Genomic DNA, 25,489 nt, shown 5'->3' with positions numbered 1-25,489 from the left:
ACATAGAGCGCGTTTAAGGAGATGGCACAAGGTTTAAGAAGACTGCTTGGAGTTCTAAGCTACAACTACTGTTAAAGAATGGGAAGAGTCATGCACAAGTGTGAAGTATGCACTGAACGCTCCACGCATTTCTAATCCTCCTCCCATGTTTCAGGCTGGGGACTTTCCCAGTCCTATCTGAAAATGCCAGGGATTGAAGCTTGCATTTCCTACATGCCAATCTTGTGCTCTACCACTGAGCAATGGCTCCCTCCCTGATCTGGCCCCCTATAAAGCAGACTAAGCTTTGCGGTGTTAGGGCGCCATCTAGGCTGCACGACCAGAATGCCCAAGGAACTGCCAGCTGAGCCCCACAGGCCAATCCTTGCTCACCCAGATATATAAAGTTCAGGACTTAAGGCTCATTCCTCAACCTGAGCAACTGATATCAGCATGCTGAATACCATACTTCTATATGGCATGCTGATATCAGTATGAAGAACTATGATGGGGACATGTTCAATGAGCAAGGAGAGATTCAGAGAACATGGGCACACCTGTCCATTGCCAATGCCAGAGAGGCTAGGGCAGACAAAGGTAACCTATTCCCCAGCTCGCTCCATCCAAACTCTAGTAGGGTCTGGTTGTGTTCTTACTTGCTGAACACTGACCGACTTAAAAGTGACCTGTGTCTGCAGTCTTAAAGTCAAGCACACCTGCTGATGTGAGAGAGGCTCATGCCTGTTGAACTTTTCAAAGAATTCTAGAAGGTTCGTGAGGCAAGACTTACCCTTACAGAAGCCACGCTGATTCTTCCTCAGCAAGGCTTGTTCATCTATCTTTGATGAGGCATTCCACCATCTTACCCGGTATAGATGTTAGGCTGACCAGCCTATAGTTTCCCGGGTCCCCCCTCTTTCCCTTTTTACAGATTTTCTGCCATGAAGACAGATGCAAAGAACTCATTTAATTTCTCTGCCATCTCTAAGTCTCCTTTTATCTCCCCTTTCCCTCCCTCACCATCCAGAGGGCCAACCGCTTCTCTGGGGGGTTTCCTGCTTCTAACATATTTGAAGAAGCTTTTATTATTCCCCTTAATGTTGCTGGCCATGTGTTCCTCATAGACTCTCTTGGCCTCCCGTATCACCGTCTTACATTTCTTTTGCCACAGTTTTTATTCTCCTCATTAGGGCAATACTTCCGTTTACAGAAGGAAGCTTCCTTGCCCTTTATGGCCTCTCTAACCTGGCTGGTTAGCCATGCAGGCACCCTCCTGGACTTAGTCGAGCCCTTCTTCCTTTGCGGTATACACTTACGCTGGGCCTCTGTTACTGTTGTTTTAAGCAGCCTCCATGCACACTGGAGAGATTGGACTCTTTTTACCTTCCCTTTCAACCTCCTTCTAACCAGTTCCTCATCTGAGGGAAGTTCGATCATCAGAGGTCAAGGGTTTTTGTGAGAGATTTGCCTGGTGCTCTTCTCCCGACATGCATGTCAAAATGGATTGCAGCATGATCACTGTTCCCCAATGGCTCAGTAACATTGACATCTCTAACCAGGTCCTGAGTACCAAACAATATTAAATCCAGAGTCACCTGTCCTCTGGTGGGCTCTAAGCTGCTCTGTCATTTAGCATGTCAAGGAATCTGGTCTCCTTTTCGTGACCACAACACAAATTGACCCAGTCAATATGAGGATAATTGAAGTCCCCCATGATTACAATCCTGTCCCTCCTTGTCACCTCCCTGATCTGTTTCCTCATTTTAAGGTCCCCTTCCGGTTTCTGGTCTGGAGGACGATAGTACGCCCCCAGTATTACATTGCTCCTCAGGCCTGGTAATTTAACCCACAGAGATTCTATGGTGGAGTCAGACCTGCCTTCAATCTCTACTTTGCTGGATTCTATCCCCTTCTTAACATAAACGGCCACCCCACCTCCAACACGCCCCTCTCTGTTCCTCCTATAGAGTTTATAGCTTGCCTCAGGGTGCACACCAAATCTTTGCCCTTACTCTCTGACTTGCACTATACTTGCCAGTTGTGGCCAATCAGGCTAACAACACCACACTCTTACAACAGCCTGAGGTGGGTGAAAAGGCTGCTCATCAAAGGTCAACCAGATCAGCAATCAAAAATTCCTGCCCAGCTCCTTGTTGGCAGCAGGCTACTCTCAGACTATTCTGAAGGAAGGGTACTGTTGGCAGGCTGCTCCCTATTGCACTACAGCTTCTGGCCTAAATGGCTTAGGGCCCAATCCTATCCAATTTTCCTATGCCGATGCAGCTATGCCAATGGGGCATGCGCTGCATCCTGTGGTGGGGAGGCAGTCACATAAACCTCATCAAGGTAAGGGAACGTTTGTTCCTGTCACAGGTTGAACCCCAGACCTGATAGGTAATTTACTGGCTGCACAGTAACAGGCCTGAAGCCTTGGCTAAACCAGGCATCAGGTGATTTCGTGTGTGTGTGTGTGTGTGTGTGTGTGTGTGTGTGGCAGCAGCTGCACAGTCAGCATGACTGTGCAGTATTCCCAATGCTGTGATTGGCTGCAGGAAATATAAATGTCCAGCAGAGGCAAGCAAGTGTGTGGGAGAAGCAGAGCATTGTGAGCCGGAGGCTACGTTGGTTGGAGAGTGGATCGTGTACCGTTTGTACTACTTGGACTTTGTAAATATCTGTACATAAGTAAAGGAGGAGTGTGGTGGAGAACTTCTGCCTCTGAGTCTTCCTTGCCGCCGGGGGTGATAGTGTTTCGGCCTTGAGGTGCAGAAACAACAACAGCTGTGCAGCTGTCTGCCGTGCCAAGCCGTTGGCGGAGCTCCAGCAGCAGACCGGAGCGGTCCCGGAGCGGCCTGGGCACAACGCAGCTCGCAACAGTTCCCTTACCTCAGCACTACATTGCGGCTGCACCGGTGCTGGAAAGTTGGGTAGGATTGGGCCCTTATTCTAGCAAAGGCCTAGAATGCCATTGCATGATAAACCCATTTCAGCAGCAGCACAACCACCAACCTAAAGGGTAAAACATAACCTTTTTTGTTACATGTTTTTCACATTTTGCTAATGATAACTCACAATGTTTAAGCCTAGTGAAAAGTTAGTATTTCTGGTCTGAAAACCCTATAATTGAGTGTCTGTATGAAAAAAAAGGTGTGCACGCATTGGTGCTTATTAGGCTCACATTGTGGGAAAGCCACTTTGAACTTACTCAGAGTTGCTTTTTACAACAGGTTATTTTTCAAGACTAAGCTCTAACAAGCCCTCTCTCCTTAATTTTAATAGTGGCTTCTCAACTTTGTATTTCAAGGTGTACATCCACTAAAATGAGTGAGGAAGTCCTGTGGTATTTGGGAAATCGCACCAGTGCCCTTTTGACTTCCTAGATCTGGGAAAGAATTGGTGAATCGAGTGCCTGCAGTTTCCACAGCAGGCCCAACAAGCACGGTTCTATTGGGCCATCTAATTGCTTCCTAATAGAGAAGGCTCTCTTCTTTTACAGTTCATTCCATGCTTCAGTTTTAACCTAAATAAAAATGCATCGGTAAGAATGTAGCCAGCTGATGGCATCCTCTGTTTCTGCTCCCTGCCAAGCTGGAAGCCACCAGAAAGGATGCCTGCTGCTCACTTCCCTGCAGCTTTGCAGTGCCAGCTGGATGGCTGGAGCCAAGCCAGCTGATAAGTGAGATTCCTAAACTACAACAGAAATCCCAATTACCAGGAAAGAACAAAGAACTAAATCCAAAACACTGTTTTAAGGAAATTAAACATTTAATCGGAGTCAAGTGGCTTCTTTAGAAAACAGTCCCAGTGTTAGATTTACTCTCTCTTTTTGGCAGAGGAATGTTTTGGCAGACGCGAGAACAGTTAAGTGTCCAATATGCATTGCGCTCTCTCTCTCTCTCCTCACTAGATTGAAATCAGATGTACGTCGCATTTCTAACTCAACTCACACCGATTAAGCATGCAGGCTAACCAGGTAATTACAAATGCATGAACTGGGATTTTTTTTTTCCTTCTTTCCTTCTTTTTCTTTCTTTCTGTTATTTGTAAAATTGTTCCCATCTTTTAAAAATTCTTCTTAAAAGGTGGAATTACCAACACAGAGAAACAGATTTTTTTTAGTAGTTAAAATTGTTGGGAATATAGGCTCCTTGTCTAGTATCAGCTGGTTTTGATTCACTGTCCACGGTTTATGAGTTGTTCTGCTTATATTTCATCTACGGAGCCTGGATGGGGCTCGCTGTAGTTTTTATAAAGCATTTCATTCCCTCCCCATGACAAAAATCACAAGGGGAGACAAAAAAGTGTGCAGAATTGTAGATACAGCAACAATGGGATAATTCCAATACAGCATAATGGTTTGTGCTTTCAATAATAAGCCTGTGATGATATCATAAAAACATAAGAACAGCCCCACTGGATCAGGCCATAGGCCCATATAGTCCAGCTTCCTGTTTCTCACAGTGGTCCACCAAATGCCCCAGGGAGCACCTAAGACAACAAGAGACTTGCATCCTGGTACCCTCCCTTGCATCTGGCATTCTGATATAGCCCATTTCTAGTTAATCAATCAATCAATCAATCATCAACAGAAAACAGTATATATATACCATTTTTCAACAAAAAGTTCACAAAAACTATTTCACATTTATTATTCACCCTTATTCACACAAGTGGTTCACACTGATTATTATTTAAAAATACTTATCTGCCACTTTTCAGCAAAAACCTTCACAAAGCGCTTTTCTGAGCAAATCAAATCAATAAATAGTTCCCTGTCCCCAAAGGACTCACAATATTAAAGTATGGCAGCATAAAGCCTCTGTTCATTTCAGTGAACCCAAAATACCAACTGTGCCCCAACCTCACTGAAATGGAAGAAACAGACAACTAGCTGTAATTAGGCATTTTGTGCCCAGGGAATGCTTCTGATTAAGCACCCCTGGGAACCAGAACCTCAGTGAATTCAGGAGGGCTGCGAATGTTAAGGCACTGCTTTTGAATTTCCAAATTCTCACTGGTGAGCCAGATTGCTCCTACTCAGAATCTATCTGATGTTATAACCCTCTGATTTCCTCTTCCCCCATCAGCAGTACTTCACCACTGAATGTGATGTACAATCATTCCTAGGCATCTGCAGAGATTCCGTTCATTTTAAGTCAAGACATTCAACAAGAGATCCCGATACTTCAAGTACTATTAGTGGTTCATTGATCTCATGCTTTTCTACTGCTACCAACTATATGCTGGGAACTTTGCTGGAAGCTTTGAACATCCAAGGCACAGGCGCCATCACCCTGATGCTCACTTCATGTAAAACAGCTCTGTGTGGACAACACGTGAAACTATACCCATGAGTTGGCTCTCCACATGGCAGACCATTTATAGGATCAGCCATGATCCATATGGTTTGTAGCCACACTGCTACAATATGGCAGCAGAGTGCACAGCAATGTCAGTAACCAACTGGGGGGGAGGGGGTGTAACGTGGGTGGGGATGCTGCAGGAAGGGGATGGATCTGGTGACAGCATATGCTAGATCCTGTCCCCCTTTCCTGCAGCTCCTTGCCCCCTTTCTCTCCTCGGACTTGTGCTGGCAAAAATTGTTAGTGCAGGTCCGAGGAGACTTATCAGTTGGAGCAGGAGGCTTACAGAGGTATAAGCTATTTTGGTATAAGCTATTTTGGTATAAATCTCACCTCTTACATAGGTATAAGCTATTAGGTATAAGCCTCCCTATCTCCCCACTAGATACAGCACACCCATTTTTGGCATTGCTGCACTGGGGGGGAGGGGAAGGATAGGATTGTCAATCTACAATGATAGCTCAGCTCTTTATATATGTATTCAGCTCTTTCTAAGTTATCTAAAACAAGATTTTTCTTTAAGGACTGTTACAGTTTGGTGATGATTCAGGGGCATAAGAGCATGGAACATTTATGTTTGAATCTACACATCTTGTCTCTTATGCTGATGCATTAAGGCACCGCAATTCAAAGGGCAAGAGCAAACTTTCCCAATGTACATGAGAATAACAAGTGTGTTTTTAGCATCTATCTTCTTTGCACTGCCACATTAGCTTTTTGTATATACTACAACACAATGCTTGTCAAGGGCTGTTTCTGCAGTAGTGAAAGACCACATTACTACTATTAGCCAACTGATTCTGGGCCTTTGTGAAAGCATATCGTGACCACAATGTAGCAGCACATGTTGGTTCTCTATCAGAAGGACACAGGGAAAAGGGGAAAGGGCAGCTGCTGAAAAAGCAAGGAAGGATAAGGATAAATAAGACAGACCAGCTCTGCTTCATCTCCTCTGCTCATGCAGGCTACCAGGGATTAGTTCCAGTGGTCTCTTTCCTTCCACATCAGCAATAAGAGCCCTGCAGATGTACTATCTAGTCCACCACTCCACTCTCTTTTCCACAGGTGTTTCATGGAAGCCAACAACCAGGGCATGACAGTTCTGCCTTGTCAGTGGCGTAGCAAGCAGGGGCAGTCCACCCAGGCACTAGGCTGGAAGGAGGTGCTGTGTGAGGCCCACTCATCTTGGTGGCCATGGGAGAAGCAGCAGCAGCACTAGACATGGTTGCAGGTCCTTCGATGCCACTGCCACTTACGTTTCAGCAGCTTGGAAATCTGGCTGCTGCCCCATTCTTCCTTGTTTTTCAGCTCTTGTTGAGCCTCCAAAGGAGAAGGAATAAGGGTGGCAGACAGATCAAAAGGCCACCACGACCTCTTCTGGGAGAACCCGGAAGTGACATCATCACATGATGTCTCGGCTCCAAGATGAGCCTCTAGCGATGACTTTGTGTCTTGCTGCTGCCCCCCCCGCCCGTATTATGCTGCCTCTGGGTCTTGCTGCTGCTTAACTTATTTGTCTCCTTGCTGTCCTTTGTCCATAAAGCCAGTGTGCCCTGGCTTTACAATCTATATGCCTGCCTGAGGCATCTGATGAAGTGGAGGAGTCCACAAAAGCTATGCTGAACACATCGGTTAGTATTTAAAGCACTAGAAGTCTCTCTGTCGTTTTTGGGGAGGATGCAATACAGTTTGGAAAAATAGTCTAAAAGGAAAAAGCTTATATGCTTCCTCTTTTGGAAGTGCTCCCTCAGTCTGATGGGAAGCAGTCACAGCTTCGGTCGTCCCCATCCCCCCCCCCCCAGATTTCATGGGTATCAAATCTCAGGTATCTAATCTGATTTCCTAGCCTCTCATCTGTTTAGGCCCTAGCTCTTCAAATGACAATCTTAATGGCTTCACCAGTTCAATGATACATTCTCTCAATGCATGTTATTGCTTTGTGGATGTCAAGCAGATAAATGATGATGACATTTAACTGGCATTGTGTCCAGAGAACTACACTACTCAAACATGTTTCCAGCGTTCTCTGAAACAACAGTTAACTTCTGACTACCAGACGAATGGCGTACAAGTGATGCATATAGCCATCATGTCCTGTTTATCTGCCTCCTGTTGGAAAACAGACTAGTGAGCTATGTGGACCACTGATCTGACTCACTATGAGTTCTTTTGAAGGACGCCATGACAATCACACCAATAGGGATACATTCTGTAATGATTTGTCACACAGATGCACTGAACGTACAGACACTTAAGGTTCCTGAAGCAGTGAACTAGGTAAACCTAATTCTAGGCAACTAAACATTCCTAAGAATATCAAAAGTACATGCTAGTCACAAGATCATACTGTTAAACTGCAATAACCAACTGAGAATTACGGCCCAATCCTATCCTTTTCCCTCTCGGCTGCACTGTATTGGGGGGGGGGGATTGGGAGGTTTCATAGGGTAAAGGGCATTTAAATCTCCTTACCTCTCCATAAACTCACTCCACAATGGATCTCCTCAGATCTGCACTAACTCTTTAGCTGGCGCAAGTCCAAGGAGAGGAAGGGAGCGGGGAAGCTACTAAAAGGGAGGATAAGATAAGGTGCATGCCATTGTTGCTGGATCCCTCCCTACCACAGGCTCACCACCCCAGTTCCTCCTCCCTCTTTGCCACAGCCTTACCTGCATCAGCAGGTCCAGGCAGATTCAGCAACGTCCTGGGAGTGCTACCAGGAGTGCTGTTGACTCTTTTGGCAGCCATTTTCCAACAGCAGAACCCAGGATAGGATTGAGCTGTCTGTATCATCCCCTGATCTTGGCTTCATAGTCTCCAGTGAATACTAGTCAACAAATTAAGGCTCCAGTGAATACTAGTCAACAAATTAAGGCATGTTCATGCAGATAAAATGTTTCTTCCATTTTATTTTCAAAGTATGTTTGCAAGCTCTCACAATCCTTTGTTAATTGTTTATTCCTGATAATGAGTGCTCTCAATCTTTAATAGAGAAGTCCTACTAAGGCATATGGGGAAGTCCAGACTCTCCCAACTCTTCAATCACTATGAATATCTGAACAGATATTCTAAATCTAAATCAAACCTAAATCAATAGATTATGCTTATGTGTCTATTATTTTATTAATAAGAATATTTACATACTGCTTTACAACAAAGAATATTTCATAAAATGGTTTACATACTGCTTTTTCAACAGAGAAGTTCACAAAACAGTTTACAGGCAAAATCAAACAATTGCCCACAAATGTGTGCATTTACCAAACTGAAATGCACAATGACAACAATCAATTTAGGTGTCACAGTTTTGGCTGTGATTTCCCAAGCCTGCTAATGAAGGAGTGAAAAGGACTGTGTGAAAAGTGAAAAGAAAAAACAAATACGTAAGTACGTAAAGAGGTCTACTCTGAGCAGGAGCAGAGTCCTACTTGTGAGTAAGAGCCCAAGGTATAGGCACTTGGAAAAATAAATAAAACAGAGGAGGATAAAGTGGAAAGCAAGTTTTTCTACTTGGTTTAAATTAACCCTATACTTAACCCAAGTTAAACTTAATCTAAGTTAGAACATAAAGGTTCAATAAATTACGACACAGGATCTAGGTGAGAGCAATAAATAAATAAAATAAAATAAAGGTGCACACTTAATAAAAGTAGGATTTTAGCAGGGCTAAACAGGATTTAAACCTTAGTGTGTAAGTTCTGCCAAGCCAAAAAACTCTTAAACCAGTGCAGTTTAAACTCAAATAAAAAACCAGCTTGGAGTTAAAAAACAGTCCAGCCTCAAAGAACTGAAGTAGGAGGGTAAGAACCTAGGAAGGCCAGTTCCCACCCAGCCAGGGCAATTTAGCATATTCATTGTCCTTTAGGTCATAGCAATTGACCTTTAGGAGTTGATAAGAGCCCCATTAGGCAAATCCAAGCACCCCATTCAGGGCAATCTCACCTGGGAAGACCAGCCCCCTTTCAATCAGCAAGGAGGGAGGGAGGAGGAGCTAGCTAGGAGTATAAAGCTAGTGCCTGCCACCGCGTGAGCCTCTCTACAGAAGCTTTGTGGCCTCTGGGAAACCCAGTGCCTTGGGAACAAAGTGCCAAGTAAGGCACTGCTAGTTTAGCATCAGTGCGAGTTCAGCAGCAGGGCGAAAAAGCCAGGGCCCCAGATACCGCCCTTTCTCGTCCCTTGAGAAGAGGGCTGCTAACCAGTGTAGGGTTTTTAAGTACCCCTAAACAAAAACAAACAAAATAAAAAAGCTATGCAGTCAGACAGCCAGCAGTAGGGTGGGGGCTATCCAGTGTTTTGCATCGAGTGCCACATGTATGACTATATGCCTCTGGGACATAAGTCATGGGTGTGTCCTCAGTGCAAGGAGCTCCAGGGTTTCAGGGAACGCGTCCGCTCCCTTGAAGCCTTAGTGGCCGACCTGGAGAAGCAGAGGCAGGCAGAGAAGGACCATGGGGAGACTTCTGGGGATGATCAGGCTTTGTCCCAACCTCAGGCATGCAGCTCCTCAGCTGCCCGGGTGGGAAGTCTCGGGGCTGGAGGACATCATCCTGGAGGGGAGGGAGACAATCCCCTAGGGGGGACCCCTTCTCCAGGGGATGGGCCCGTATCCGAACGCATTCAGGATACTCCTTGGTGGGGGGGGGGATCAGGGGCTTCTTGTAGTGGGGGATTTGATTATTAGAAACATAGAGAAGGGGGTTTGCGATGGATGTGAGGACCGCATGGCGACTTGCCTGCCTGGTGCTAAGGTTGCGGACATCACTTCTCATCTAGATAGGCTGGTAGATAGTACTGGGGAGGAGGTAGCGGTTGTGGTGCATGTTGGCACCAACGACGTGGGCAGGTGTAGCCGGGAGGTCCTGGTGGCCAAATTTAGGCTATTAGGTAGGAAGCTGAAAGCCAGGACCTCAAAGGTAGCGTTCTTGGAAGTGCTACCTGTTCCACATGCAGGGCCAGCTAGGCAGGCAGAGATCAGGGGTCTCAATGCGTGGATGAGATGGTGGTGTAGGGAGGAGGGGTTTAGATTCATTAGGCACTGGGGAACATTTTGGACAAATGGGGCCTGTACAAGAGGGATGGGCTTCACTTGAACCAGATTGGAACCAGACTGTTGGCGCATAACATTAAAAAGTTGGCAGAGCAGCTTTTAAACTGATCCTTGGGGGAAAGCCGACAGGAGCTATGGGGCATCCGTTTTGGGACTCCTCATCCCTATGGGACGAGGATGGGGAGGTTAGAGAACAACAAGGTAAAGGCAGAGTAGGAGAAGAAACTGGGAATGGTAGCGTGATGGGATGTGATAGACGGTTTGGCACAATGAGAGGATGTGGAGTCAAAGGAGCGAATAAGTAGCCCATCCTGGGGCATTCCATGTACAAATGCTTTTATGCGAATGCTTGAAGTCTCCGAGCAAAGATGGGAAAACTGGAATGTCTGATGACAAGGGAAAACATTGACATAGTGGGCATAACGGAAACCTGGTGGAATGCAGAGAATCAGTGTGATACTGCAATCCTGGGCTATAAACTCTACAGGAGGGACAGGGAGGGGCGTGTTGGAGGTGGGGTGGCCATTTATGTTAAGGAAGGGATAGAATCCAGCAAAGTAGAGATTGAAGGTGGGTTCGACTCCATAGAATCCCTATGGGTTAAATTACCAGGCCTGAGGAGCAATGTAATACTGGGGCCGTACTATCGTCCTCCAGACCAGAAACTGGAAGGGGACCTTGAAAAGAGGAAACAGATCAGGGAGGTGACAAGGAGGGACAGGGTTGTAATTATAGGGGACTTAAATTATCCTCATATTGACTGGGTCAATTTGTATTGTGGTCACGAAAAGGAGACCAGATTCCTTGACATGCTAAATGACTGTGCCTTAGAGCAGCTAGTCATGGAGCCCACCAGAGGACAGGTGACTCTGGATTTAATATTGTGCGGTACTCAGACCTGGTTAGAGATGTCAGTGTTACTGAGCCATTTGGGAACAGTGATCATGCTGTGATCCATTTCAACATGCATGTCGGGGGAAGAATACCGGGCAAATCTCTCACAAAAACCCTTGACTTCCAATGAGCAGACTTCCCTCAAATGAGGAGGCTGCTCAAATCAACAGCAATAGAGGCACAGCAGAAGTGTATACCGCAAAGGAAGAAGGGCTCGAATAAGTCCAGGAGGGTGCCCGCACGGCTAACCAGCCAAGTTAGAGAGGCCGTAAAGGGCAAGGAAGCTTCCTTCCATAACTGGAAGTGTTGCCTTAATGAGGAGAATAAAAAGGAACATAAACTGTGGCAAAAGAAATGTAAGACGGTGATACGGGAGGCCAAGAGAGACTATGAGGAACACATGACCAGCAGCATTAAGGGGAATAATAAAAGCTTCTTCAAATATCTTAGAAGCAGAAAACCCGCCAGAGAAGTGGTTGGCCCTCTGGATGGTGAGGGAGGGAAAGGGGAGATAAAAGGAGACTTAGAGATGGCAGAGAAATTGAATGAGTTCTTTGCATCTGTCTTCACGGCAGAAGACCTCGGGCAGATACCACTGCTCGAACAGCCCCTCCTGACCAAGGAATTGTCAGATAGAGGTTAAAAGAGAAGATTTCAGACCTCATTGATAAATTAAAAGTCACTGGGCCCTATGGCATCCACCCAAGAGTTATTAAGGAATTGAAGAATGAAGTTGCTGATCTCTTGACTAAAATATGCAACTTATCCCTCAAAAAGGCCACGGTGCCAGAGGATTGGAGGATAGCAAATGTCACGCTGATCTTTAAAAAGGGAAAGAGGGGGACCCGGGAAACTATTGGCCGGTCAGCCTAACATCTATACTGGGAAAGATGGTGGAATGCCTCATCAAAGATATAATCTCAAAACACATAGACGAACAAGCCTTGCTGAGGGAGAATTAGCATGGCTTCTGTAAGTCTTGCCTCACAAACCTTTTAAAATTCTTTGAAAAGGTCAACAGGCATGTGAATGCGGGAGAACCCATGGACATTATATATCTGGACTTTCAGAAGGCATTCGACACGGTCCCTCACCAAAGGCTGCTGAAAAACTCCACAGTCAGGGAATTAGAGGGCAGGTCCTCTCCTGGACTGAGACCTGGTTGAAGACCACAAAACATAGAGTGGGTGTCAATGGACAATTTTCACAATGGAGAGAGGTGAAGAGCAATATACCCCAAGGATCTGTCCTGGGACCGGTGCTTTTCAACCTCTTCATAAATGACCTGAAGACGGGTGAGCAGTAAGGTGGCTAAGTTTGCAGATGACACCAAACTTTTCAGAGTGGTGAAGACCAGAAGTGATTGTGAGGAACTCCAGAAGGATCTCTCCAAATTGCGGAATGGGCAGCAAAATGGCAGATGCGTTACAATGTCAGTAAGTGTAAAGTCATGCACATTGGGGCAAAAAATCAAAACTTCACATTTAGGCTAATGGGTTCTGAGCTGTCTGTGACAGATCAGGAGAGAGATCTTGGGGTGGTGGTGGACAAGTTGATTAAAGTGTCGACCCAAAGTGCAGCGGCAGTAAAGAAGGTCAATTCTATGCTTTGGATCATTAGAAAAGGTACTGAGAACAAAACGGCTAATATTATAATGCCGTTGTACAAATCGATGGTAGGGCCACACCTGGAGTATTGTGTCCAGTTCTGGTCGCAGCATCTCAAAAAGGACATAGTGGAAATGGAAAAGGTGCAAAAGAAAGCGACTAAGATGATTCCTTATGAGGAAAGGCTACGGCGTTTGGGCCTCTTCAGCCTAGAAAAGAGGCTGAGGGGGGATATGATTGAGACATACAAAATTATGCATGGGAAGGATAAATTGGATAGAGAGATGCTCTTTACACTCTCACATAATACCAGAACCAGGGGACATCTACTAAAAATGAGTGTTGGAAGAGTTAGGACAGACAAAAGAAAATATTTCTTTACTCAGTGCATGGTTGGTCTGTGGAACTCCTTGCCACAGGATGTGATGACGGCATCTGACCTGGATGCCTTTAAAAGGGGACTGGACAAGTTTCTGGAGGAAAAATCCATTACGGGTTACAAGCCATGATATGTATGTGCAACCTCCTGATTTTAGAAATGGGTTATGTCAGAATGTCAGATGCAAGGGAGGGCACCAGGATGCAGGTCTCTTGTTATCAGGTGTGCTCCCTGGGGCATTTGGTGGGGCCGCTGTGAGATACAAGAAGCTGGACTAGTTGGGCCTATGGCCTGATCCAGTGGGGCTGTTTTTATGTTCTTATTACTAGATGCGGTGTTTCTGAAATGTACATCAAAGCAAAATAGTAAAGCAGAGATTCCCTATATAATATTGCTGGATAAGCTGCACTTGTGTTTTGTTTTGCTTTTCTTTTTTTTCTTTTTTTTTTTACTCTGAGCAGATGTCAGCAGAAAAGGAAAGCATCTGCTCCAACTAGTAAGATCTGTACAATCCACACGAGCGATGAGGAGCATAGAATGGGTATGTTCCTTCAGTGTCATATGCTGGTACAGAAGGACAGATGTTTTAACTTTTCCAGTGACCTCGGCAGCAAGTTCACTAAGCCAGTCACCCTCACTATTCAAATTCATTTTCACAACAGTCATAAAGCTGAGCCAAGCACAGCAAGTTACTAATGGGGAGCCTGTTCACACATGGTTTGGCCCCTGGCCAGACAGTTTTTGGACGAGTGCATCATCTTTTCCTTTTCTGTAGCTGTAAAGAAGAAATTATCTGCTGACAGGTTGTTTTACTCCTGTCCCTTTGTTTCAAAAACAGTGAAATTAAATAACAAATTAGCACAAGACCTTTTTCTTCGGTTATGCTAGAATGTAAAAAAAAATGTTGTAGAAGTGGTCTAGTTTCATACTTTGAAGAAGGAACAATAACTTTAAGGTGCATGTAAAATGAGCTTTAATTCAAATGAAATATGTGACTGGCCTGGGCTCTGACCTTAGAAAGCAATAGAAAAAAATCAGAACTGTAAAAGTCAGATAACCAATTGGTTAATGAGCATAGATTTTAGCTGACTATCCATGAATGATACTCACTAGGAAAGTCAGGACTGCTTCCCAAACCTGTTATGTTGGCAAAGTACTATGTTGCACCAGACCAAGAAATGTATGCAAACAAAATTACCCCATACCCTTGGCACTGGCAGGACTCTGCCAATATGAAAGAGAAAACAGGTGGTCATGGCAGTATAGTGGGAAACAACTAAGTGTTGGAATCCTGTGCTAATTCAGGTTTCAGTCCCACCTCCAATTAAGTTGAAAAAAAGAAGTGGCAAAAGTTAAAATGGCTTCTGTGAAGAGCCCCAGAAAACCTTCCTGACATTTTTTAGTGATGACCATCATTTTTCCCCCCAGAATGCCCTGGAATTGCACTATTGAGTGGCAGGAGAGTTTGAACAGAGAAAAGGAAATTTCTTTACCCAGCGAGTAATTAAACCATGGAACTCCTTGCCACAGGATGTTGTCATGGCACCTGGCCTAGATGCCTTTAGAAGGGAATTTGACAGATTTATGGAGGAAAAGTCCATCAAGGGTTACAGGCCATGATGAATATATGCAGCCTCTAGGTTTTAGAGGTAGCCTCTGAATACCAGATGCAAGGCACTGGCAACAGGATACAGGCATCCTTTTATCAAGTGCTCCCTGAGGTATCTGGTGGGCCACTGTGAGATACAAGTGTGGACTAGATGAGCTTTTGGGCTGATCCAGCAGGTTTTCTTATGTACTTTTGAGGCATTTGGAAGGGAAATGGCAGCCACCAAGAGCTACCTGCCACTGTGGCAAAAGAAGAATAAATAGATAGAACCAAACCTCTGCCTGCCCCCAAATTGTTAAATAACTTATCCCTTCAGACCTTCTGACCCCATTTCCATTTAGACCAAATTCAAAATGTCATCTAAGGGTTGACTGAAACCATTCTAGTTCATTATCATACAAGTGGAAATGGGGAAATACTAGAGCTACAACTGTTTAATAGATTAACAGATACTATAATTAAAAACTCTCTTGATCAACTAAAAGATTCTTGGGCATCCGATTTGTTAAATGCTAGTTATTTTAATATAAGAACTTGCAAAAACAGTGCATTGCAGGGACCGTCTTAGCAGAGGCCTTCTTCCTTCTCTCTTATATAGAAGTAAAAGTTTCTTTTAAAATGGTGGCTGCTGCAACATGACACACATCATGTAAAGATAACTCACATTTTAAAGTCAGTGTATCCACATGCAGATTTATATAACTTTAATCTGTTAGAGTATGGGCCCAATCCTATCCAACATTTCAACACTGATGCAACCATGCCAACAGCGCATGTGCTGCATCCTGCGGTGGGAGCGGAGCAGTGATGGAGGCTTCCTCAAGGTAAGGGAATGTTTGTTCCTTTACCTCAGGGCTGCATTGCAGCTTCATCAGAAAACTGGATAGGATTGGGCCCAAAGGCTACAAACTTATACACCCTTTCAACATAATGGGACATACTTCTGAGTAGACATGCACAGAATTGGGCTGTAAAACTCATATGATAACTCAACTAACAATGTAATCTTATGTTGGTTTATTCAGAAATAAGTCCCATTATGTACAGTGGAGCTTGTTCCTAAATAAACATGCACAATATTACACATTAAGATACAGTAACAGCTCTGAAAAACACTGAACAGTTGAAAAAAGAACCACATTAAAACAAGCACTTCCAGCTCAAAATGATACATTATAGGTTTCACTTTTTATGATTTTTCAGGATCTTGCATACATCGCTTCTGTTAATGTAACCCAAAATGGCGTTTGCTTTTTTTTTTTTTATTTCGTGCAAATTTGATGACTTAACTTGTCCCAGACTCTTCTCAACTGTTCAAGAAGCAACCATCGTCTCCGAACCATCTTTTACCATTGATATCTTCAGATTTATTTTCAGCGTGTAAATGTCTCTTTGTGGGCTTTCATTTTTATTGGTTACAGCCCAGTGCTTCAATTTATCAAGGTCAGTTTGAGTTTTTATTCTATTCTTTCTAGTATTGTATAATCTGAAATTTGATGAGCATACTTGCAGTTTTGTTTTTTTTAATCCAAGTGATACATGGGGAAGATGAGCACTTGGATATGCTGAAAGCACTTCTTGGATGAAGAAAGCACAATTTATGAAACCTTTTCTGATATTAGGCAAGAGTAGCATTGCCTAATCTGTATCCCAAAGCCAGATAATTCCCATTATTAGACTTCACATTCAGCTCAACGTTAATCACAGTGCAGACTGAGAACACTAGAGATCAGCTGTTGGTACCAGTGTGCAAATGCTAGCCACACTCTCTAGCCACACTATCACCAAGCCATCATGTTTGTGCCTACAAAATGTGAACCCAGATTCAAACAACTGTTCAGTGAATTCTGTGTCTCCAAAAGGACTTTGAACTTGTTGCTTCTGCGCAGCAATACCCATTGCTACCTGGAAAGTGACTACAGAAACAGAGAGGACTTTCAAAACCTGTTGTGCTAGGTCATTGTGGGGGAAAGGTGATGTTCAAAGAAGGAAGAAAAAAACACCCAGAAATCCTCTGATCACATACATATATGAACACAGGAAGTTGTTTTATGCTTAGTCACACCATTGATCCATCTAGCTCAGTATTGTCTGTACTGACTGGTTGTAGACACAAGGGTCTTCCCTAGTCCTCTGTGGGACTTCTAGATGCAACACATGTGCTCTGCCAATGAGTTTCAGTTCTTCCCCTGAGCTAGTGCACCTCTATGGATCCCAGCTGAACCATATTAATGTAAAACCAGATGAGAGAATCTACATTTTCACATCCCTCTTTTAGAGCATCTGTTATCAGCCACGATCCAAGCAGAATCTTTTAGCTAGAGTTTGGGATTGGGCTAACTCAGCTTGTGCAGGGGTTTAGAACAGAACTTGCTATATAATTGAAACAACAAATACTAAGGCCAGGGAGATCCAGATTCAAATTCTCACTTATCCTTGAAGCTCAAAGTAATAATAATGGGCCAATCACTCTCAGTCTAATCTATTGCACAAAGTTGTTGTGAGGATAAATGGGCGTAACCTGGAATCGAACAGTCCAGATCCAGATTTACCTTCTCACTGAGAATGAAACCTTTCTCAGTCATGTGGGAACCGCAGAAACATTATGTAGGCCCATATGGCTGAAAGCTGTGTGTGAGAATGTTAACATTCTCATGTTGGCACTGAAAATTACAAGAGTCTTTTCAATGTAATTGATAATGTATCTGAGAAAGACCTATTCAAACCACCCTTATCATATGCAATCTCCTCAAGCCAAATGGGATCACATCAGAGAAAAGTGGTTCACACACAGCTGTGGGGACCTCTCTTCCATATGTGTGTATGTTCAGAGGCAACATTAATGGACACTTCTTTGTCTGCACCAATTTCAGGTTCAATTGTTTTGGGCTCTTGTGCATAATTTCCACTATATGTAATCTGTAATCTACATCTATCTACCTGATTCCTTGCTGTCAGGACTGAACTCTTTAATTTCAAGTCTCATAAGCAAATTTTTTTTCATAACCATACAGAGAAGACAATAGTTTACATAAGCAGACAGCACCCACAAAAACAGTGCCCTGGCATAACTGAGCTACAAAATGCTGTCATATTTTAATTTATGTCATATTTAATTCTGCAGTGGAACAGTTAAGTACTGAAAAAACACACACACATACACTTCTCCTAGATGCTCTTCCGGAGAAAACTTTCAGATGCTGAAATTCAATTCCTTTTGTCTCCTCCTTATTCATCTGCTACACATTAAGTTGAAACTCTGGGCATCCAGTGATTCCACAACAGCCTTTCATCTCTGTAGAAACCTGGGACCAATTAAAATCTTACTCTCCCTTAAATAATGGATTCACACTGCAGCATGCTGCTGATTTATCTGCCTGTGATTTTTGCCAGTTCTTTCATGATGGGGCGAGTAGCTAATTTGAATCTGTTAACCCAAGTCACTCTGATGTTACCCACTCACTGAATACCATACGCAAAAACATTTCAAACAAGGAGGCAGGGTGCGTGCCTCCTTCAAAACAAACAAATATTTTGAATATGTTAATACTACAAATCTGATAAATCTCTAGGTTACAATTTAAGAAATTAACTAAACCTACAGCCTTCAGAAAGGTGTAAATACCCATTTAAAAAGAGATTATTATATTAAAAAAGAAGACCATGAGCAAAATCTCTTATTACACTTAAAGGAATTATACTTAGCATCTGTGTATTGTGGCAGGTTTAATCAAGTCTTCCCTTTCCGCATGGATTTTATCATTTTTTTTCTCTATAAAAGACACAAGAATTCATTTTTTCCCAAAACACTTCAGGACTGGCAACAAAACCCACACTCTCTCATTCCTTACTTCCTGTTATATATGGTGCCATATGTCTTATACCACAAAAATTCAAGGCTTTCTCTGGCATGCACTATTCTGAATTGAGGTTTACCATCTTCACCCCTAATTTACTCTTTGTTGTTCTTTGATATTTTTCTTCTGCCAGACGCCATTTCTACCACCCTTCCCCATTCACGTAATCCTTGTAGTTGAAATAATAAATTCTAATTAAGGCAATGTTCTCACAACGGCAAATGCTCACGAAGGCCTAGTCCAATGCTGATCATATGTGCAAGAGCTCCACCTCCTTCTGGGAGAGCAATGTACTTTGAGCTACTGATACATAATGATTCATTTTCTGCCAAAAACTATCTGCGTGGTCTGAGAGTTATTTGAAACATCACATTTGGAGTGCTTATTTTGTTCCTCAAAATGAAATGCAATTACATTTTCAGTTTAAACGGAAACAGCCCAGGACTTGCATTCTCACTCACATTTCTTTCAGCCGACGGTTTATAAAGACTGGTTTCACATGAAAATGGCACCAGAAGGTGACATTTCACCTTTATTCTTTGTGGTGACTTGCCGTTATGAATGTGCATCCCGTCCTCCAACATGGTGAAATAAACATACAACCACAGAAATTCAACCCTGAAAGTTAGTGTCTCATTTCCTGTGGCTGTATTTTGGCACACCGGTCTGTTTGCATGGGTGTATTTATGAGAAGATAACTTGGTCATATAAACTCAGCATAGATTTCAATAAAATCAATTTATTTCCTTCAAAATACAAATGAAAAGTATCAAAATACATGGGTAATAAAACAGACTGTAAAATTATACAAACATCCCTGAGAATAAGCCCCATTGAACACAAGGGGACTTACTTCTGAGTAGACATGCAAAGAATTGTGCTCTTAGACCTGCATGCCTATACTCCATGGAGCAGCACATGCTTTATTTGCAGAAATTCCATGTTTAATCCCTAGTATGTCCACATCAGCAGATCTCAGACAGCATGATGGGAAAGACCTCTGCCTGAAAGTTTGAAGAGCCCTGCTAGTCCAAGCAGACAGTAGTAGGCTGACTCAGCCAAAGGAAACCACTTATTCATGTGTACCAGGCACACATGGCTTTTTAGTATAGTCAACAAAGTGACAGCCTGGTACACATTCAAATACAGATCCTCTCTTTCTTCCAGGATATGTTGGCAACAAAGAATTGAAAGAACTAGAGATGATAAAGTTCAGAGTCATGCTTGAAGACAGCATTCTGCACTGATATGTCCCCCCCCCACCCTAGAACACCCAAACAATTAAAGCCACAGTGTGCCACAAGTAGGGTGCAAGAGTCATGCAGGAAGGTGTCCACAGCAGAAATACTTCTAAATGGCTTCATGAGAAAACCAAGCCACTTCTAATAATGCATTCAAATCTTGAACGCATTTATTTGGAAGAGCGTCCTGTTATTTTTCAGGGTACCAATTTCTGTGCAGTGAGTTTAAGAAAGTAGTTTCATGCTTATTTGCAACTAAGTTCCAGTGAAATCAATTCCAACTAAATGTAGTTAGGATTGCAACATTAGCCAATTTAAGTGCAAGTATAACAGTGTAACACTCTGCTTCCTTACTCTGGAATGAATGGATTAATAAGGAATGAAAAGCATTCACTCAGCAATAGAAATTTGTACTTGTAACTAGTGAAAGTCAAGAATTTTGGAAAGGGGGGGCAGAAACAAACTCCCCCAGTTCAAAATTCTCAAGCCATTGCAAGCAGCCCATGTCATCTGTGGCTTTGGTACCTATCAATTTGATAGGCCACCTGTAGCCCTCTTAACCTGACTGGAGCTGTGCTCCATTTGGGTCTGGTTCTTCTGGGTCAGGCCCTCAGAAGGGCCTCTGAACCTGACTAGAGCACAACTCCAGTCAAGTTTGGAAGGTGTTCGCCCCCTGAAATACGCAGATTCCAACAGCCACAGATTTTGGTATCTGTGGGGGTTCCAGGAATGGAACCCCTGTGGATAATGAGTGTGACCCTGTAAAAACTGTACAAGCTGAGCTGGATCTTCTGAATTGCACCTCATCTTGCAATGTTTAGCCCCTGCCCTCATCTCCAACTTTCCCTCCTCTTATCTTTCTCAACACTTTCACAATCTTCCAACATTGCAATAGAGAGTAGAGGACAGAAAACATGACAGAGGTGTCAAAGTATTCCTGTATTGGTGGCCTCTGGAAAATGTAGGAATTTTTTTTGTTCCTTTTACACACTGACAAAAAAGAATTTTGGAAACCCCAAATCTATAGTTTCCAGAGTTAAGCTGAGGGTACTGAAGGCTTCAAAGCATATTCAAAGCATGCATTTCTGGGATGTAGACTTTATTCCTCCTGAGTCATTGATCAGACAGAATAAAAACTGCAATGCCCGTTTGGGGATGGTTGAGACTCTGACCATGCTTAGAAGCCTTCATTGCTGGGAACTGTAGTGCCATTTTGCCTGCCTTCCCCTACTCTGCAACTTTTCAACTTGGGAAAGGTGGAAATGGAGGGGGGACTGGCAGCAACATGGTGTGATGATGAAGGAGCGCCTTCACGATAAGTCTTGTTTCGCTTTGAACAATTCTGGGGAAAGCCTGTGTTTTTACAGAGAACTCTCTGGAGAAGCTCAGAAATAACCGGCCTATTCTGAATTTAGATGAGTGCATTTTTACTCATAGGTATATTCAGAATGTTTCCGGTTACAAAACAATCCAGATATAGCAGAGCTGGCATAGATCTTTAACTGTGCTTGGGAAAAACAGTGGCCCACTGGCCTACTTTTCAATATTTTTTTGCAACTTCTGTTCTCATTGGGTGGAGATGTGAGGAGCGAAAAAAAGCCACAATCTTAGGGGAAACTCAGGAATTGTTTACACTGGGAGTGAGTTTGGAGTGGACTTCTTTCAAGGGAGAAGAATGCCTTACCTCACTAGAATCCTCTTGCTGATTGATCACAGCTAGTGCATCCTCTGCGGCCTGCCGCTTGGCCTCCGCCACCGTGCGCTCCATTTTAGCTCTCTCTGTAGTAATCATATCATGGGCTTTCCGTTCTGCCTCCGACACTGCCTTCTGCAGCTCGGTCATAGCTTGACGTTTTACTTCATTGACTGCTTCCTCTGCAATTAAGGCAAGAAAATGTCATTAGCTCAACAGAACACTGAAAGACATGAATTAAAGGAAGGCAGAGCTATGGACAAAATAGTTAGATCTTTCATGATTTCCAAGAAGTATAATACAGGTGAGCGCCATTTAAAGACACGCCCAGCTAGTGACAGCTCATGTATCCAACAGCCACCTGTTGGCCCCTGTTGACCCTCCCATAGCCTCCGAAGCTGCTATCCCCTTACCTCCAGAGGCTTTTCTGAGACTCAGAGAGACAGCGCGTGACTGCATGCTGCACTCAGGCTGCCTGTTTCAGGCAAAAACATGTGCCTTCCGATTTCCCGGTCCACATTCCTGTTGTTATGTCGCACACGACTGTACAGTAGACTTCCAAAAATCCAGCATCTTTTGAGACTTAATTTTTTAAAGAATTATGTTCATTTTGTTAACAGTTGAATCCAAAGAGGACAAGGGAAAGAGCCAGGCTACAAGTTAAGGTCACGATGGGGATTTTCATTCATGTAATGAGTTTTCTACTCAACAGCCATGATGTTCAGCAGCATTCCAAGGCTTGAATCTTGGCCACTTCATAATGAGTTTTCTCACAATACCAGTGGCCACTAAGGACTCAGAGCAGAGCTAGGGAAACTGTCTATGGAGCACATGCAATCACACAGTGCATTCTGATAAATGTTGTGTGTGTGTGTGGGGGGGGGTGCACGATGGGGGTCATAGTGGAAACTATAAAGTGTAGCTTGACCCTTTGACATTTGATTTATATGAGCATATTCTTTGATTTTGTTAACATGTGATTTGCTAATTCAGAAATTCATTTTAAGCATGTATAAGCACAATGATGATTTGAAAAAAAAACATTTGTCAACAAATGTCCTCTGTTCTCTTCTTGCCTGTGTGTTTTTGGGTTCAGCCTTATTTGGGGCAAACAATTCAAGCAGTCTAAACCAGCATGTGCTCAAATGGATGTCTGAACTCAAGCCTTAGGATAATGTGAGGATGGTTACAATGTGTTAGATCTCAATTATCTAACATAAATTAAGCAGTACATTTTCCTTTTTCACACTAGAAAACATGCCTAGTCATAATGAGCCAGCCGGACTTTTTTTGATTCAAGTGGAGTGTGAAGATTTCACGTGTTTAACTGACAACTAAAACAAGTGATTTCTTAAAAAAAAAAATCCTAGTCTAATTAACAAGGAAACTATCCTCCCCCTGATTTAGTGTATCTAATTTTCATCTTTATTCAAAGTAAAATGACAATGATTAATTGAAAATTTAATAAGCAGTAATTATTAACTTGGCAAACCTAGTACCAATTAACACTCTATTAAAACTAATTATGACATGTTTCATTCAAGTGTTTGCACTTAATTGTTTCACCCACTTAAGAAGCACCTTAATTAAATGTTCTGTTTAATTAAAAACATAAGATTCCTAATAAAAATGTTTTACAGTAGAATAAAAATATTAGAGTTACAAATATTCTGTGGTTACACTGGGATGTGCATTATTCCACAGGACCATAAATCTAGTTGTCTTTACATCATATCTCTTAACTTAAGAGGTTGCTAAGACAGCTACACTTAAATCAAACAGAGCACCTGGGATCACAAGGGCTATTTTAGCATGCCCAGAAGCTTGTTCAAGTCCAGTGGGATTTTTTGACTTGTTTCCCTTTAAGCAGTAGAATCCCCACTCCTCAATCTCAAAAAAAGCAGTTTGCCTTGTGGCATTGGGGTGCTGCTCAGGAAACACAATTCCAACTCTCCATCCCTTATGTGTCTGGTACAAGTCAAACACTTCTTTGCATCCTGAACATAATCTTGACTGTTGATGCTATATGATTTACTGGAACAGTCGCATTTGAAATCAAAAATCTATACCATTTTCAAATATCCTCAAGCCCATTGTCAAAACCCCAGTTTAAAGGATATGTACCGACTCACTTCTATTTTCTTATTAATAGACTGACATATTTTTAAAGGTGTTAAGACATACTGATGATGAAGCAAGTGCTTAAAAAAGGATATCTGTTTCCCAGAGAGGGATGTTTAATCTGAAAATCCGTAGAGGAAACAATAATGTTTGACAGAAAAATATTATAGAAAACAAAAAGGGTGTACCGTAATCTTTATGAGAGGAAAAATATGCCCTCATATTACCCTCCCATAAATGTTTGGGGGAGAGGGAGATCATACCATGCAGCTATGCAAGACAGGGACTAATTTACTTTGAATATTCAAGGTGAATTACAATTCTATCTAAGTGGCAACAGGACAATAATTTTGCTTACGATCAAAGCTGCAGCTTCACTAATTGTATATGCAAATCAGGCAATTTATATTTAAATTATGCATTCCTATTCTAGTCCCACCGGCACACACAGATCAGCAGAGAATTGCTAGGACATTTGCAAGGTGCTTGAATATTTATTACCAACTGCAAACATTCTCTGATCCCTTGAAAAGAAATATATGGAGACAGACCCAAAGATGCAAGTTTATTACCATCTCTATAAAGAGACACAACTTAAATACAGGTCTTTTGTTTCTTATGAAGCACGGTTACCCTTAAACATATTTTTTTGTTAAGAATATGCTAGTCTCTTGTATGTTATTTGAACTGAAAACTAAAAAAAAAAATAGGCAGTGCTGCTTCTCAGAATATCTTCAGACTTTATCCACATTGTGGACAGGAAGTCAGATTCTCAAATCCTTAATATTTTACTATTTTTAAACTTTAATTTTGCTTGATAATCCAGGCTTCTCCCATAAGAGCAATTTTTTACAGTGTAATGTTATTGCCTGAGCATACGCGTGTATGTTTAGTTCAAAAGCTCACATACATTATAAATGCAATCCTATGCATGTCTGTACCATAGAGGTGTTTCTGGTAAGACGGAATTACCGTGTAAGTCTTACTGAACACAATGGGTTTACTTCTGAGTAAAATTAATAACATAATTTTCAAACATCTCTATCGATAGTAAGCCCCAGAGTTTCATGCATCTTATGAAAGTGTGGATTTCATGGGTCTTGTGAAAGAGAAGGGATTGCAGCATTATTGTTTTCACAGATATTATCAAGTTATCTTAAAATTCAAAGTGCCATAAACAAAAAGAAATTCATATTATATTTCAGTACCTGTTGATCAATGTGATTAGGAGCCCAGTAGTACTCACTGACACATACACAGATACAGCAATATGGAAGATTATTTGATTTTCCAGGATAAAAGCAGGAACATTCATATTTCAATAGTAGCAGCATATGTTACTGAAAAAGAGCACCCTTCCTCACTGTCATACCTGGACAACAGGTGCAAATGTCCCAGAGCACCATCCGGGGGAGGTGCCGCCATGATCCACTCCTCTGCGCCGCCCATTTTTTAATGCTTTTTTTCCAAACTGAAACAAGCTGGGGGCGCTGCTGGCTTGTTTTGCTTTGGAAAAAAAAGCAAATCCATGCCCCTCTGACTGCCTCCCATTTCTCCCCCCCCCCTTTTTAATGTGAAGGAAGGCGGTGACACTCAGATCAGTGCAGAATTATACCATTAGTGGCTGTGAGATTGCAGCCACATTCAACATGGTTTTGGAACATGCCAATCTGAGGGCCACCCCCTTCTTCCCCTTTAA

At 42.7% G+C, this 25,489-nt stretch overlaps 1 protein-coding gene across 3 annotated transcripts in view; it reads right to left on the bottom strand.

Annotated features, from left to right (window-relative positions):
- The window catches only part of RUNX1T1 (RUNX1 partner transcriptional co-repressor 1), a 195,052-nt gene that overhangs the window by 6,102 nt on the left and 163,461 nt on the right, over positions 1-25,489 (bottom strand). For all 3 annotated transcript variants that reach the window (XM_066623152.1, XM_066623153.1, XM_066623154.1), the window contains one exon: positions 21,661-21,851. In XM_066623152.1, the coding sequence (XP_066479249.1) occupies positions 21,661-21,851 (191 nt within the window). The remainder of the gene's footprint in view (positions 1-21,660; positions 21,852-25,489) is intronic.

The sequence above is a fragment of the Tiliqua scincoides genome, chromosome 4 (genome assembly GCF_035046505.1).
Source record: "Tiliqua scincoides isolate rTilSci1 chromosome 4, rTilSci1.hap2, whole genome shotgun sequence".
NCBI lineage: Eukaryota > Metazoa > Chordata > Lepidosauria > Squamata > Scincidae > Tiliqua > Tiliqua scincoides.
The sequence above is the reverse complement of the archived record's forward strand: the minus strand, read 5'-3'. Positions and strand labels throughout refer to the sequence as shown.